The sequence below is a fragment of the Trichoderma harzianum genome (assembly GCF_003025095.1).
Source record: "Trichoderma harzianum CBS 226.95 unplaced genomic scaffold M431scaffold_3, whole genome shotgun sequence".
NCBI lineage: Eukaryota > Fungi > Ascomycota > Sordariomycetes > Hypocreales > Hypocreaceae > Trichoderma > Trichoderma harzianum.
Genome location: NW_020209251.1, coordinates 1,588,849 through 1,604,004, shown reverse-complemented (window position 1 = coordinate 1,604,004; position 15,156 = coordinate 1,588,849). Strand labels below are relative to the sequence as shown.

The 15,156-nt window shown below is 53.6% G+C and overlaps 4 protein-coding genes across 4 annotated transcripts; 2 read left to right on the top strand and 2 right to left on the bottom strand.

The window, feature by feature from the left end:
* Positions 1-3,030: 3,030 nt before the first annotated feature.
* Positions 3,031-5,530, bottom strand: M431DRAFT_479374 (hypothetical protein; the record flags this gene model as incomplete). Its single annotated transcript, XM_024915761.1, has 7 exons — positions 3,031-3,134; positions 3,231-3,434; positions 3,499-3,763; positions 3,920-4,337; positions 4,358-4,610; positions 4,988-5,250; positions 5,307-5,530. 7 exons carry the CDS (start codon positions 5,528-5,530, stop codon positions 3,031-3,033), a joined length of 1,731 nt encoding a protein of 576 aa, XP_024777493.1.
* A 5,430-nt stretch (positions 5,531-10,960) lies between these two features.
* On the top strand, positions 10,961-11,485 carry M431DRAFT_479373 (hypothetical protein; the record flags this gene model as incomplete). Its single annotated transcript, XM_024915760.1, has 1 exon — positions 10,961-11,485. The coding sequence occupies one exon, from the start codon at positions 10,961-10,963 to the stop codon at positions 11,483-11,485; it is 525 nt and encodes a 174-aa protein (XP_024777492.1).
* Positions 11,486-11,643: 158 nt separating this feature from the next.
* M431DRAFT_350643 (hypothetical protein) lies at positions 11,644-12,411 on the top strand. Its single transcript, XM_024914476.1, has one exon. The coding sequence runs from the start codon at positions 11,802-11,804 to the stop codon at positions 12,294-12,296; it is 495 nt and encodes a 164-aa protein (XP_024777491.1). The 5' UTR covers positions 11,644-11,801; the 3' UTR covers positions 12,297-12,411.
* Positions 12,412-12,858: 447 nt separating this feature from the next.
* On the bottom strand, positions 12,859-13,858 carry M431DRAFT_505377 (hypothetical protein). The gene has a single exon (XM_024918633.1). The coding sequence runs from the start codon at positions 13,554-13,556 to the stop codon at positions 13,215-13,217; it is 342 nt and encodes a 113-aa protein (XP_024777490.1). The 5' UTR covers positions 13,557-13,858; the 3' UTR covers positions 12,859-13,214.
* Between the last annotated feature and the right edge of the window lie 1,298 nt (positions 13,859-15,156).

The following is a 15,156-nucleotide window of genomic DNA, read 5'->3' as shown; positions in this document are numbered from 1 at the left end:
CTTGTCTCAGGAGTAATACATCCGGGCCCCGGATTGCTATTTTTACTGGTACGGCTGATCCTCTGCCTAATATATGAAGGTCTTGGCTGATGCGTTGGGACATGAGATGTGAGCATCTCCAGCCTTACTATGACCTATCACGAGCATATCCACCGCTCTTCTCAGCCAGCATCTGGACGAGAGCAGGTAAAACTAGCCTCGCTTGAGTCTAGTTTGCGCTCACCTCGCTCAAACCATACAGCCCTTGCCTTTTATAGCTTGTTTCTGATCTACTTCTGAGATTGCTGGTTCCTGATGCCAGACGGGATAAGCCGCCGACGGGCTATGCCAAAACTTACTTCGTATCCCCAACAACCCGCGATTCATCCAAGCTGAGATGGCAGAGTTGGAGGCCTAGCCAGGCACAACACACAAGTCCTGCTTGCCGGGGACCCAGGAAACAGGTCAGGGGTTTGCTGGGTACGCATGGAGGGCATGCCATTTCCCCAGATTTTCAACCTTCCGGCCCCCTAGGGAAGCCCACAAATTGGGCTGGGGCTGGGGCTGGGGGGGACGCGGCACTGCTTTTTGCTTTGCGCCCGTGTCTGCTTTGGAGTCATTCTGCGTACACGAGCGCGCGCGCGCATTAGGCAATAGTCCGTCTTAATGCACACGCCTCCCCCGTCTCAACCGTATCATGTAGAGCTACCAAGTACTTGGTTGTAGCTCATGCCATTTGCTTGTACAGCCCACCACCATCATACAGCCAGCAGCACCCTTGCTGGCCGGGCTGGAAAGGAGGAGGACAGGTTGAACAACGGAAGGGGGGTCGAGAATTTTGAGCCGTGGGATCAGCAGGGACTCGGGACCCGAGCTATTGGAAAAGTAGTCAGCGACCAGGGGGAGAGGACCAACCTTCGATGATGTCTATCCATGCCTGGATCAGAATAGTGAGGCTGCCGAAGCTGCCGCAGCCCCAACACGAGAGGCTTGCCCTGCATATTCACTACTGCCGGAGAGGGCCTTTATCATTTGCGGGCTAGGGGAATGTCTCTCCTTTCGGTCAATTATGTATGATCCAACCCAGCCTCGATCGTGATCCAACCAGAAAGCCGGATCCCATCGATGCCCGCAGCGCCATCAGCAGATTATGGCTCCTCCTGGCATGACGCTCCATACTTAGAATCAGCAGGAGTTGGCAGGACGCACGGGATAGTACTCCGTAAATACTTTGGAAACTCTGTCCGTGTTTCAACCACCGAGTGGGGTCGGCCGTCAACTTTTCCCCTCTGTGGCACACGGGACGGGACGAGACGAGGCCACTAAGTACGGAGTGGTACTTAGTTGGAGACGAAGCTACCAAGCAACAGTGCGACTGCGACCACCACCTTGGTACTCTGCATCTCACACAAAGTATTCGCATCCAAAATCATCAGATTTCAGAGGCACGGATGGCCAGCTCGGAGCCAGCTCCGGCCAAGGTGACACCGTTACACCAGCAGAGTACTCGTACTCGTACGGTGCTCCGTATCCTTACATGACAGCGTTTGCGTCGTACTCATCGCATACAGCCGCAGTTCGTGCATTGCATGGGCAATTTGAAATCGGACCATCTTTTGCTGGCTCAGACAAGTGCTCCTGTGTGCGACAGCTCATGTTGCGGGCGCTCTGCTCCTGATCCAGCGTTGCTGGAAGCACCGGATTCCGCTTCCTTTCTTTTGTTCTTTTTTTGAGCATGTTTTGCTCATTCATACTGCACATCGCATGCAGAGGGAACGGTCACACTGTCGATCGCTGCCAATGCTCACCTAATCGTTTGACATCCCATCCTGGAGGACCGGTACGGACGAGTAAACAGGCAGTATCAGCAGGGCGATGGGGGGCATTTCTATCAGCTCTCGTCTGCTTGTATCGCAAACGACTTGCTGTAGCCATACGCGTAAGCATCGGCACGTCAGCTCTCGTCTGCATCGCACGGCCGACGCATGCACATGCAGTCAGATTGCGAAGCAATCCGTTCACGCCGTGTTTGTGTGTTGGTAGGCCTGATGGACGCTTCGACCGCCTTTCACCACCCAGCGGCAGATTTCTGACAACTCAGCTGTCCCGCCGACAGCCGTAACCATCAAAAGGCTCTGTGGAGACTGAGATCAGCGTCGCTACTCGTACGCGAGCCGCTCCTGGGACCCGCAGCTCTCTTCGGTGAAGCCTTTCCGCAGCCGCATGACGCCTTGCGCAGCGGCATGTGCCCGTTGGCAGCGGGCAACTCAATGGATGAACCCTGAAACCGGCCAAGAGGAAGCCTGCAGCTCGCTCTTCAGTTACAGCATCGCTTAACCCCGTGCAGCAACCCGCTCTGCGTGCTGGCAGGAGGTGGCAGCCCATTCTAGGGATCGTTTGCGTCATTGTCCGTGCTGAGTTCTGTGCTGGCATAGCCTGTGTTTGAACGGACTCATTGTACTCCGTATATGTCTTGATACTCCGCGCTTATCTAGCACAGAGACCCTTGTTATGTATACAGATAGGCCCTTCTGCCGCTCGGTATGCAGACAGGGGAACAGATAATCTACCTCGGTAGGCATGTTAGCTCAGTGTTCGCCTCGCTATCAACCAGGCCGGCAAAAAGGGACAAGGAACCCCCCCTCCCCCCTGGGAATACAGCATGAGTCGTCAGAGGCCAGTTGCGGTCGCCCAGCAGCACATTTCAATGACCTGAATTGGCTCTGCATCCCGCAAGCGGGCAGTAGCTGCAGACTTAGTTCAGTCATGACCTTACGTAGCATTGCTGAAGGGGAGTGAGAAATGACGAGTCGCTGCTTGTGAGTAAAAAACGTGGTGGCGGAGACAGGGCCATTGACGAGGAGATGGCCAAAAGGAAGCAGAAGGACCGTGCCGTGGTCGACACCTTTCAGCCGCCCATCCCAACAGTACTTACGTTGTAGTATTGGCGCCGTTTGCCACTATCGATGCCCAAAGTGCGTCCGCGGGCCTTGGTGCCTCTTGGGACATACAGGAGCGATCCTTCAGCCCTCGGTTTGCTGCGCGCCGTGATCATGGTTCGGCACGAGTTGCCCTTTGGGAACCGGCGTGCAGCTGCTGGTACGATGCACCGCACCGCACCGCACCGCACTGCATCGAACCCGCGTCACGTACAACTGTGAGTACGTAGAAAAGACCCCGTTCTGCACTGTGACGCCGTATCTGCTCATTCGAATGCGTCCGCGGCTACAGACGGGGGTTCCAGCGCGTACAAGCACAAGCACAAACAAGAAGCATCAGTGTATAGATGGCGTGGGTCTTTTCCAGTGGTAGCCCATTCGTCGCGGTGACCGTGACTCTGAAAGACATGCCGCCCTCACCGAAACCCCTGTCTGCCCCAGCAGCATGGGCAGCCAAGCACAAGGCTGAGAGGCGATACATCTCGTACATGTAGGTATTTTTCTCTGCCAAAGTACCTGCACGTATTAGGTCCTTGAATCCACAAGAAAGGGTCCGCTGGGTCGAGAATCGCGGACGAACCGCTGTGAGCCAGATGCCGTGTTTCGCCGATTGCTGAGGGGTAGGATTTGTAGCCAATGTCTTCATTCCAAACTCCCTCTGCAGCTGCAAACGATATCAAACAATTTCGTCCAGTACCTCGTCCGGAGAGCCCGTAGGCCCAATAAGAAGCAGCACAACCCGTTTCGTGGATGAACTGCCCTGTCAACCTGGACCAAGATGCCTGGCGATTGCCGGGAGACGAGGGCCCCGTATTCCCAGCTTGCATCGCCAGGGTCTCTCTCCCCTGCTGGGCGGTACAGTAGCTGGTGTTGAGGGAGAATCGGTGTGCTCCTATCAGTATTCTAGGGGTACAAGGTACAAAGAAGGGCATCGAGGCCATGGCACCAGTAAATATCGGTACAAGCAGATGCCAAAGCCCAGACTCTCCAGGGTCTCAAACATTGCCTCGTTTCAAAGCGCTAGTCTTCTTCATTATGCCAGCTGAGTCGTTTTGTAATCGCTGTGCGACCCCCGCGGGAACCAGGTCGCGTGATAAGTGTTGATGGTGCCATAGGTGGCAGTTCATTATTTGAAATTTCGGATTATTCTGTGCTCCCTGGGCAGCTGCATTCATCGTAGCAGTCCCCTTCTCTTCGCCTTCGTCTCCCCCTTCGTCTCCTGTGTTGCTGTGAGACATACCAATAGCGTTCTGCACGGAGTGCTCCGCCAGAGAATAGGCTTGCGTGATGAACAGACAGCAGCCAAACGAAACAGTCCTCATGCATGCAACGAGCCAGCCAGCCAGCCACGGAGCGCTCTTGCAGCAGTAAAGGGCAGCAGCTTGCAGGTCAGCCTCACACTCAGACACAGTCCACGGCCTGGAAATGGAGGGTATGACGCGCCAATAGCATCATGTACTCGTATAATAGGAAGCTGTTGCTGCTGCCGCTGCTGCTTGTCGAGACGGCCCGGCCGTGCATCAGTCAAAGCGTAGCTATGTAGGCTTATGGGCGTTGGTTGGCCGCTGGCCACTGGGCTGACGGCAGGTTTGTTGTCGACAATGCGACGGAGCGAATTCGACTTGTAGAGGAAAAAGATGATTTGTGAGACGACGGGGTGAAATACCAAGCGCCGTTGGTACATGCTTTGAGCTGAAAGCAGGTTAAGCCACCCTCAGCCCTGCAACGGCGAAACGCTGCCTGCCAACAGGTTGCCACATCCGGCAGCCGGACAAACAGGAGGATGAGAGGCAGCAGACGAGCCAAACCCAGAGGTTCTTGGTGCGCTCACCTGCTTATTCTCACTGCATATTATCTGGTCAGAAGATCGAGATGCAGCGCCCCAGAAACGCGGTTAGGGCGCCAGGATCGTGATGGTCGCGGCCGTGGTGGTGCTGCTAAGCAATGGCGCGCACTCCTGAGCTTCCCAGATGCTGGTAGAAGCAAAAAATGGAGCCAAAATAGCATCGTCACATTCATCCCCTCGGCCTGCCCAAAGGGAAAAAATAGCTCAGTGCGCAAGGCCTTACGCATCTGGTCATACACATGCCTCATTCCCATCGCCCATGCCATGCCATGCCATGCCAGGCCATGCCCTACCGGAGAACGAGGATCCTCTTTGCCAGGCACCCAAGACCACATGGGGACGGGTAGCGCATCCTCCAAACCGTTCCTCTCTAGTGCTTGGCTGCGTGCAGCATAAGAGTAGATAGAAATGGAGATGTCATGGCGACTGATGGGAAGAGGCAAGGCATTAGCCAAGGCGCAGACTCGGGTAGCCCACCCACCCCAGCTGCCAATTGCGAAAGAGAAAAATTCTAGAAACCAGTCTCCAGCTGGCCGGGATACCCTCCATCAGCCACCTTCTTGCCGCTGTCCCCCTTCTTCCCCGCGGTCTTGCTTTGATCGCCAGTAGAGCCCGGAGAGGAGAAGGGAAGAGGCAATCCGTGGCCCTCCCCCTCCCACTCCAGGGCTCTCGCCGAGCGGAGTGGATGGCCGTGACTGGCTGCAATGGTGACACGAAGCGGCAGTGGCGTGCGGAGATTGTGTGGTGTGCGTGCGAGCCCATGCATGGCTGGGCTGCATGATGCTCGTCCTAATGCTGGCCGTGTGGAGAAGACCAACAAGACAAAAATGTCCCTGCCAACCAGACGGCGGACCAGACTCGGCCTCCAAATGCAAGCAGCATGTACCAGTAGGATTCAGAGGGGTTCACCTTCATCAACTGACTTTGACCTGGCAGAAGTGCGTGTCCCCCACAGTACATTCATGAACACCCCGTACCAAGATTTGATTCCTCGGGTGCTGTCGTGGCAGCCGTTCGTGCGTTCTTAGCACAGCCAATTCGTCATTCAGCAGCATATACCCTGCATATCAGCCAAGCTGGTCAATAAATCCGTATGTTGCCCGACATCAGAGGCGTCACTATGCTCTCATTATGGCTCGCACCATCATAATTCACACACCACACACCCCTTGGCAAATCGACCCAGCGATGCCTTCTTTATTTGCATCCGCATTGGTATGTACAAAGGCGCAAGTATATGCGCAAGGTAGGTACTTGATGATTGCTAGAGCTGGTAGAAGTGGTAGGTTGCTGCATCCCACCCTCTGCCGGCTGTACTCGGCATGACTCGTCCCGTATATTCGTCGGGAAAATGGGAGTTTGGTTGGCAGAGTGTAAGTTTGCTGTACCAACTACCTGGGAACCCGACCAGATGGACTTCTGTTACTGGCGATGCAACTGGAAACAAGACGGCCTTTCCATGAGTCCCGGATCCCCTGTCCGTAGCGCGCGCTCTGCCCCCAAAACAGAGCAAACTCGTTGCCAGCTGTTGTATCACCTTGCTCTGCTCCAACCCTGAGGTGGTTGTGCTCGTGGTCGCCTTATCTTTCTAAGTTTGCACCCAATACTGCAGCATGCCTGCGCAAAGAGAGGCCATAAAGGTAGCGGAAAGCCATGGGACACCCCTTGCCAAAACGATAGTCGGCCTGCAATGATGGGGCGGAGGATGGGGTCGCCAACGGATAAGAGCCCGAGAGCCTATGCGTACGTCCTTTCAGATCTGCATAAGCAATAATAGGGGCCGATTCACAGATGTCCCTTGGAGTTGCGTTGAGTGTGGCTGGCGTTCCCTTCTTCTTTTCAGATTCGTTTCCTTTTTTCTTTCATCTTGATCCATTTGCAGAATTGTAGATATTAGTTGCTGCGAGAAGTGGAATTTCCTCATGGGGCAGCCTTATACGGGCTGACATAACTGTGGCCGGATCACCAGAAGAATTGTGTGCAATCGTGAGAAGAGCAACCGGAGAGACCTCCAATTTCCCTTTTTTGACGGGTTTTGCAGCTCTTCTGCAAGAGTTGGTCGATGGGTGCATGATGCTGCAAGGGAAGCACAACTAGTCTTGAGCCTAATGCATTATTTCCATCTGCAAGACGAGACTCGTGACCGGCTTTCTGCTAGGCCGGCGCAGGCAACATCGCGCCAAAACTGACAATATATTACTTGGTGTAACAAGTACTACTCAAATAAACAGAAGGCACACCTGCGTAAATGCAAGTTGCCTTCCAACATGCATTGTGACAGATGGTCGTCAGTGGTGGTCGCAAGACCCTGGTCGTTGAACAAATATACGAATGCCCACGCACTGGTACACGCACTACAACACACCCTTGGGCCAAGTGGCCCATAGCGAGTGGTGGTGCTTTGAGTCCGTTGATCAAGCTGAACTCCCAGACCGGACGAACAGACGTCTGTTGTAACATCGCGGATCATGTTCTCTGCTGGGCAGCTGTACCGATGGGTGCAATTGAGGCCGAGTCGGTTCCCGAAAACCCCCGTAGCAACGACAATCGGTAGAGCAAGGCCACCGAGAGTGAGCCACGACAGCAGTCTCCTGAGGACATGAGACCTACATGAACCCACACCACTTCGTTCCCGCGAGTGCCGCCAGCGACGGCAACTCCACGCTCTCGAATCGCGTAATGATCCTTGCAAGCAGGCCAGGGTTGTAGCAACACAAACACCAGCTCTTATCGGCAGATAAGGTATGATTGAAGACGATCCGACGCGGGTGATTGTCCTCGGCAAGGACAAGACTCAAGCCTCCCCCGCATCAATCCCGCCCAAATGGATGAGGCTTCTTCGTTGAGTACTAAGCGACCCAACCGCATCGCTGCACCAGCTCACGCAGCATCCATCCCGTCACGTCAGGGACCGCAAGCCGACCCGTTACCATTACTCAGCATATATTGATCGCGACTGGTAAACGCCATTGCAGCAGCGGACATGCGATCCTGCAGCCCCGTGTATGCTAGCTCGATGACGTCCAAGATGACTGCTTGGCCATCGGAAATCATTCTTATAGAGCACGTACAGGCGATGTGTTGTGGGCAAGGGGTAGTGACCCGGGTTGTAGCTCTATGAGCGCTCTCTCTCAGGCAATGATGGTGTTGGTAGCAATGCGTAGTTACTCCCGTCCAGCTGGCCCCTTTGCGCGCAAACAACAGCTCGACTGGTCATCGTCCCGTATATGCACAGAGCTTGAAGTGCATGGGAAATGACCGGCCTTCAGGCGGAGCTTCGGTCTTCGCTCATTGCACCGTATGTCGCCGGGGATGGAGATGCATGATTTAGCATTTAATTGAAGCCCAGGTTTGGTGGCATGCAGGCTTGTGCATTTTGAAGGCGGGTAGGATTCAGTGTATAATGCAGGAGGTGTGTTGCAACGGTGAGGATGCTCTGCATCAGACGTGGCAGGGGATGGGATTATGCCGCTAGGCTGTTTGATGTTGCTAACGTGAGGCTGAATCCATGGATCTTTTGCCTCAGCTATCGACAAGCCAACTGTGTTGGAAATCAAGAGGTTCGTGGAAGGAGTTCGCGTTTCTTGACGGAGCGGCTGATGGCAACAGAAGCATTACTTGTGCGATTTATCCACGCTGACTAGGGTGGTCTTGTGGATGTCACACCCTGATGGCATGATTCGATTGGTATCCTCGGAAAAGTGTTCTTCACTTGGTGCCGTTTTGTATGCTTTCTTCCCCCTTGTCTCTCATGTATATATATGTGTGTGTGTCTGTGTATGTGTGTGCAGCTTGAGTTGGGCGGGGAAAGACCAGTTCCGCTTGCATAATACCAGCTGAGTCTTTCCATCCTGTCACGGAATAGGGTAAGTGTTGAGCAAAATCTTTGTCCTGAGAACCATCAGATGTTGAGATCATTACAGTGTTCTCAAAAACTGATGACTTGTGTTTGCGGCCAACAAGAGCGACCAATTTGTGCAACTCAAGACTGAGAGGAGCTCACTCCCTTGCTTCTCCGGCTCCCTGACCCTGCTGATCTAGACTCAATTGAGATATATCCGATGCAGCCGAGCCAAGTCGAAGCTGAGAGCACATGTTGATTTGCTGTCGTTCTCGTTGCAACCTCTTGGCGGCTGCTTTTTGAACTTAAACCGCTAGGCACTTCGTGCCAATACGATCAGCTCGAGGGCCAAGACGGCAAAAGGAGGGCGGCAGGAAGGGAATAAGAGGGGCCAGTAGAGTAACTCGGGAATGTCGGCCTTGCGCACGAGGGGAAAAGCAAAAGAGTAACAGGAGAGTGTGAACATGAATGTGATGATAAAATTTGTTTTGGCATTAACATGCGAAGCGTGCCCTTCTGCCCTGTTTGGCTGCATGCATGGCATCCCTTAGTCAAAGGTTAGAGATGCGAGTAGTTAGCCCCCCTGAACTCTAGCCTTTTTCGTTGGATTGCCCACCTCGTCTACCTCTACCCAGCGAAAGGACTTCTTCTCTCTTTCACTTTCCGTTGAAAACATTTGACTTTTGGTAGTTGTGATTAACAATATCGGAGACCAGGGGGGTTGGATTTCTCTAAATGGCTGTTTATATGGCCGCCAAGGTCTGACGGGCTCATATGCACTAAGGATCACACGGCAAACTAGGTTCCGGGAACAAGAGGAGCTTTAACCAGAATATTCCATTGGAGCCTGACAAGAGAAAACTTGGAGAGAGGATGCCAGAAAAGTATTGCTAGCGGCCGGTAAGATTGAGCGTTTGCCATGCCGCAGAGCATTCTCTCCCGCGCAAATTGTACCAATACGATACAAGTATGTGCTGGGTGACTCGTGGATTCTGGACCCGAAGACGGTGGTGCCAGTCACTTTACGTCACAGTTCATGCCCAAGCACCAATAGCATTGCCAGCGAGGCCAACTTGGTGATCCCGGAATACTTCCCCTGGGCCGTTGTCGAAGGCATCAGTACCCGATGAGCTGCTTCAAGTGATGGCATGTAGCAGCAATAACGGCACGGCAGTCCAGGGTCAGGGGAAAACATTCCCTTACAGCGCCCGAGGCGAAGAATGATTCGAGAACAGGCCCTGGAGCACTGCTCCATCCGTTTCGGCGTGACAGTCGTCTCCAACTCAAGCAGATCCCCAGTTGGGCTAGTAAAGGCTGCGCATTAGCAGCCGATTGGGCAGATTCAGGGTAGAGACGTCATGCTGCCTCCGGATTGCAGCATGAAACAGAACCCTAGAGGCGGCAGCCCATGGCCCAGCTAGTCGGGTTGTGCCTTTTGTGTCCTGTGCCTTTAGACGCCTTGTCTCTGGGGCTGGCGATATCACTGATTGGCTATTCCGCTGTGCAGCCCAGACCTGGCAACCTGGGCATCTCAGAGGGAAAACGTGCGCTCGCCGTTCACCGCATCTGATAGGCGCTGTCTGGATGGCGAATTACGTGACTCTCGGAGGTTTGTGTCTCGTCCGACCGGGCACTCTGTCCTGTCGCGCCGCCAAGCTGGTGAACCCAGAACCCAGACCCCGATCATCATGGCCTCATGACGCGATGTGCCGGTGTTTAAAAGTCGGTGAAATTAAAGGCGATTGTCTTGCCTCGATGACTCTTATGAGGATAGACGCCAGACCCCGCAGTTGGGCGTGCATGGGTGTCTGAGGCCTCGTCCGCCCGAAGCGCTGCGACAAATCCCACGATGCTTGCCTGTTGTAGGAGAGAAAAGGCAGGTCATGGTCTAAGCGGCTGTTTGGCAAGAAGGGCAGGGCAAGTGAGCCCCCCGGTTGGCCGGTACTTTGCCTGTATCTGATCTGTCGTGCAGAGCAGTGGTACCTTCTGGATACTTGGTCGTTGCTTGAATTAGTCGCTGCAGTCTTGCAGGGGAAGGCCATCCAATGGGGAAAAGAAGTTTTTTTTTTCTTCCGTGTTCCCTTTCAAAAAGAACCAATGCCAACGTAATGAATGGCCTAGTAGCAGAACTACTGTACCTAGGCATGGCTTCCGCAAATAGAACCGTATTCCGTCCCCCGTTGGATTTTTTTCGGTGACTCAGTGAGCGAGCCGGCCGTTGCTGATTGCGGCTGGCATGGTCAACCACAAGCCCTATCTGGACGGCTCAGGTGACGCTCTTGACCGCTCAGCAGCATGGATGCGATTCGCCAACGTCTCTGCAGGATTGCTACGTCTGGGCAATGAATGAGCAGCATGGCCTTTCACAAGGCTGCAGAGACAGGCCATGGGTGCAAAGAGGTGAGCTTGGGTACGGCTGCTTCTGCTTCTCGTCTGGTCCGTTTGGAGTCGTGCGGCCAGGCAGTGCAGCGCTTCGTTTGTACCGGCCACGTACCTGGCAACCTGCCAATGCAGCGCCTACGGACGTGTACATGTACTGGCGGGGAAGAGGAAAGAGCATTTGATGGAGAGAGTGACGCCATTTTGTTTATGGTTTCCGTTCAAATGTTACGGAATAAGGCATGCGATACGAGTAACAGTACAGTACGTACCGCACTTGCACCGCATGCGTCAAACGATATGGGTGTGGTGGTACAGGTACCCGACCGAGAGGATAAGAGAGCTCTTGACGGGAGCTCTCAGAAGGTAGCACCCGCCTATCCTACCTTAAATCTTGCCATGCGGGACCATTTAACGACACCCCCAACCAGACCGCCGGAGACTGAGCGAGGGTTGGACTCCTCTTTGCAATTTTTTTTCTTCCTTGCCCTGTGGGTTTAAATTGAAATGATAAAAATGTGAAAGGAAAAAAAATAAGCAAACGATGATCTCATCGTCTCCCGTAAGTTGACGCCTTACCTCCCGTGCGAGAAGGCAGACAGTAAGACACTTTGAAACCACCTCCGGGACCGGCACCGCACAGCTCATCGTGTAACCAAGGCTGCGCTCATGATCCAATGTCAGTCACCGAAGCATGCGTGTGTCGAAGACTTAAAGCACAGCTTCCTATTTGGCATCCGATGCCTGTGCAATTACCCTTACACTAGCACCAAATGCCAATGCAGGTCGTACGTATGCATACTCGTACTTGCGCCTCATGCCGTCCCTTAGTCGATATGCCAACATGGGAAGTATCTTGTCTTGTACCAATACGATGATGCTACTTGGGTGCGCCCGATTCACATCTCAGCTGCATGCGTTCCCGGAAGAGGTGCCTGTGGCCACTGATCCATGCCTCCAAGCCTCGTCCTTCTGCAGGCAGGTGAGGGATACAGCTCAGCTGGCGCTATTTCATGTATCATGTACTGCATCATGTATCATGTATCGTGCAAGACGGCGAGGAGGAGGCCGCGTGTTCGTGGGATTCTCTCTCGATGCCAATTTACCCGTCAAGCCGCCGGCGGCCAGAGTCAGCGGCTGGGCTGCCCCGTCAGAAAGGCGTGCCTCTTGTTGCTCCGTCCATATTAGATGCTCAAATACGAAGCCTTGCTTGGGCGTCTGCTACTGTCCGCATACATACAAGTACCTGACCTTACCTGCTAGCGTTGACGGGACGTGCGGGCAATCTCATCTGCAGCGTGGCCTTGTGTAACGGCATGTAAGTGTCAGTGTCAGAGGCAGACGCAGAGTCGTGGAAGGGTAAGGTAAGGTAAAGTAAAGTAAAGGTAGGTGGTATTGGGTAGCCAACAAGGTGAGACAGAGGTTATCGAGCACCGTAGCCCAAAGATAATCATCATCCACTTGTTGAGCGACGGGGTTCGACACACGGCTCGCACTAGACACGCAGCTAGCCCAACGACTCCAGTACGACGTCGAGGCAAATGCATCACGCACATAATATTCGTACCGTACTTGCGGAGGCCCATCCGCCAACATGGCATCTCCGACTGGCCGAGATGCTGATGAAAGCGTTCCGTTCGGGGCTAGGGCTTGGATGGCGGGGAAGCCCAGGCGGCCTTTCGGCTCATAGAACGGTCTTGGCAGTGAAGCCTGCCCAGTATCACTTGATCAAGCAGAATGGAGTCGTCCGGCCCTGTCCTGTTGGCCTCTGCCATTTGCCCAAAGCAGCAGAGGACTTGCCGCGTCGTGGTGTTTGGATTACGGTGCCTAGCCCAGCTGCTTCGTATCCGCAGCCTCAAACTGGCACTACTCGTTGCACCAAGGCCATAACGGTCGTAGCTGCGACATCAGAACGAACTCATGCCCCTCCTCTGCCGCTCTAATTTTCTCTTCCTTTTCTCACATTTTCCCCGAAATGGTCCTCGTGGGCTTCGTGCAGAAGGGTTCCCGCAGGCCAACAGCAAAAGCCCCAAGGGCTAAGCTGCTCATCTTGCCGATCTCTGCTGTCTCGTTGGCCGACTGTGTCGTTTCATCTTCACGGGGGGGTAAGGAACACAATGGCGCTTCGGAAAGACAGAATGGAAGGGGGAAGAGACTGTTGCGCCGTTATCATTCGCCCTAAGGTGCGCAACGTGATCACTACGCAATGAGAGGGATCAGCACCTTAAAATCACAGCCGTTTGTTTGGTTTGTCCCTCCACGTAGTACAAGCCCAAGCTTCGCGAAGCCGATAGAGCAAGGCCCCCCGGAAATGCCCGACATCGCAGCCGTCCTGGAGCCTGAGCTTGACTTTTTTTGTGTCTCGAACAACGGATACAGGACCATGGATGGTGAAATAATGAGCGTCCGTGGTCTCAGTTCGTGATCCGGTGTGCAGCGCAGCTTGACCGGCTCGGGGGCGTCTTAAACCCAACACCTCCGTCTTCCGGCCATCGCTGGTTGTCCTGACGTGGCAGCACGAAACAGTGATCAGCTGCGCCGGCAAAAGAGCAGCATTGAGCCAATGAAGCATCACGGCGATGAAGTTTTGCTGAAGCACAGCCGAGGATCACCATCATGAGGAACAAATTTGGGGTCCGAGTCCAAGTGGATGTGACGAGTTAGAGGCTCAAGAGTTGACATGTTGCACGGACGCCGTCTAATAGGGTTGAGCAAGCCTAAGCTAGGTACATTCGTAGTTGAGAGACTAGACGTAGCACATTTGGCTGACATGCCTCACCTGCGAGCACACTGCGTCGAGGTGAAACTAGGATAGACAGACGAAAATGTCGATGCATTCTCTCACTTGATAGACGTAGACTAGATAGCGCACGCAATGATACGTGTAACAGCACACTAGCAGGCTACATGAGTCGCCTGGCCGCTGTGCATCTGACGTCTTGATGTACTCACTCCAGAATTGCTGGAACAAGTGCAGTATGTGATTCGTTCGCCCAAGCCCATCCATTATTAGGGATCCGACTAACAGCCGGCGATCGTCATCGAGACTGAATGCCACCGACAAAGTACGGTACTTTTTGGCAACGGCATGATGATCAGGAGAGATGCGGATTTCTCCAATTCCCATGGATGTTGTATGCCTGAGTGCCCAACTCTGAGTCCGGGCTTATTCCAGATGGTTTCTTATTACAACACATTGGCCGCCTATCGCCACCGGCATCCCGGCAGGTTCTGCCACAAGGAGCAGCTGCGTTTTGATTTGATAATGCGCTGCCCTGTTTTTCTTTTTTTATCCCCCTTTGCCATGTACGGAAAATTCCAGCACCGGCTCAAACATGATTAGTAACGGCGGGAATAGAGCAGCGCTGCAAAAGCTGCGAGCCTACGGAGTTACCAATGTCTCTAGAGGGATGCAATGCTGCTCGAGGCAGTAGCAGCAGCTTAGTGCATAAACCCCCATGCCAAAGCGCGGGGTGGGTAAGAAAAAAAAGTCGACCACAATTCCGCAATTGAGAAATTGACGGCCAGAAGGGCTGGACACATGGCGAGGTACCCAGAGACGGCTGGTACTTGAGGTACTTGCGCTGGGCGAGGTACCTCTGCTACCTCTGGGCTCGTATGGCGCGGACCTCTACGCCTCTACAGGCACCCCCTCCCCCGACACATCCGCGTCATAACTGGCTGGCCCTGGACATGCTCATGCTTGGATTCTGGCCTAATCTCTTGGCAGAAACAGAGCAGACTTGTATCTTTTCGCCTCCCCCTTGCTTGCCGGACAGTAGTAGTGTTAAACCGACGCCCCTCGAGGAGCTAGATACAAGAAAGGCATAACAGATGGATGGTTGTTTTATTATTATTATTTGTTTTATTATTTTATTTTCTTAATGGTTTTTTTTTTTTCCCATTCTCTTGTGTGTGTTCTGGCTTGTCTCTTCCCGTCTTCCCCATCTTTCCCTCTGGCCTTTCGATTCGTGATACTACCTCTAGCAGGTCGCTTCAAACAAACTCTTGGCTCTCCCTGTGCAAACTTTCATATTTTCCAGGTCGATCCATTGGTCTGTGGCATACCAAGACTTTGTAACCCGTCGGTTTTTAGTGGACTACTAGGTAGTATACATATTTTGGCCCCCTTTGGGGTCTTTGGCTCATACGAGTATACAAGTACAACTCGC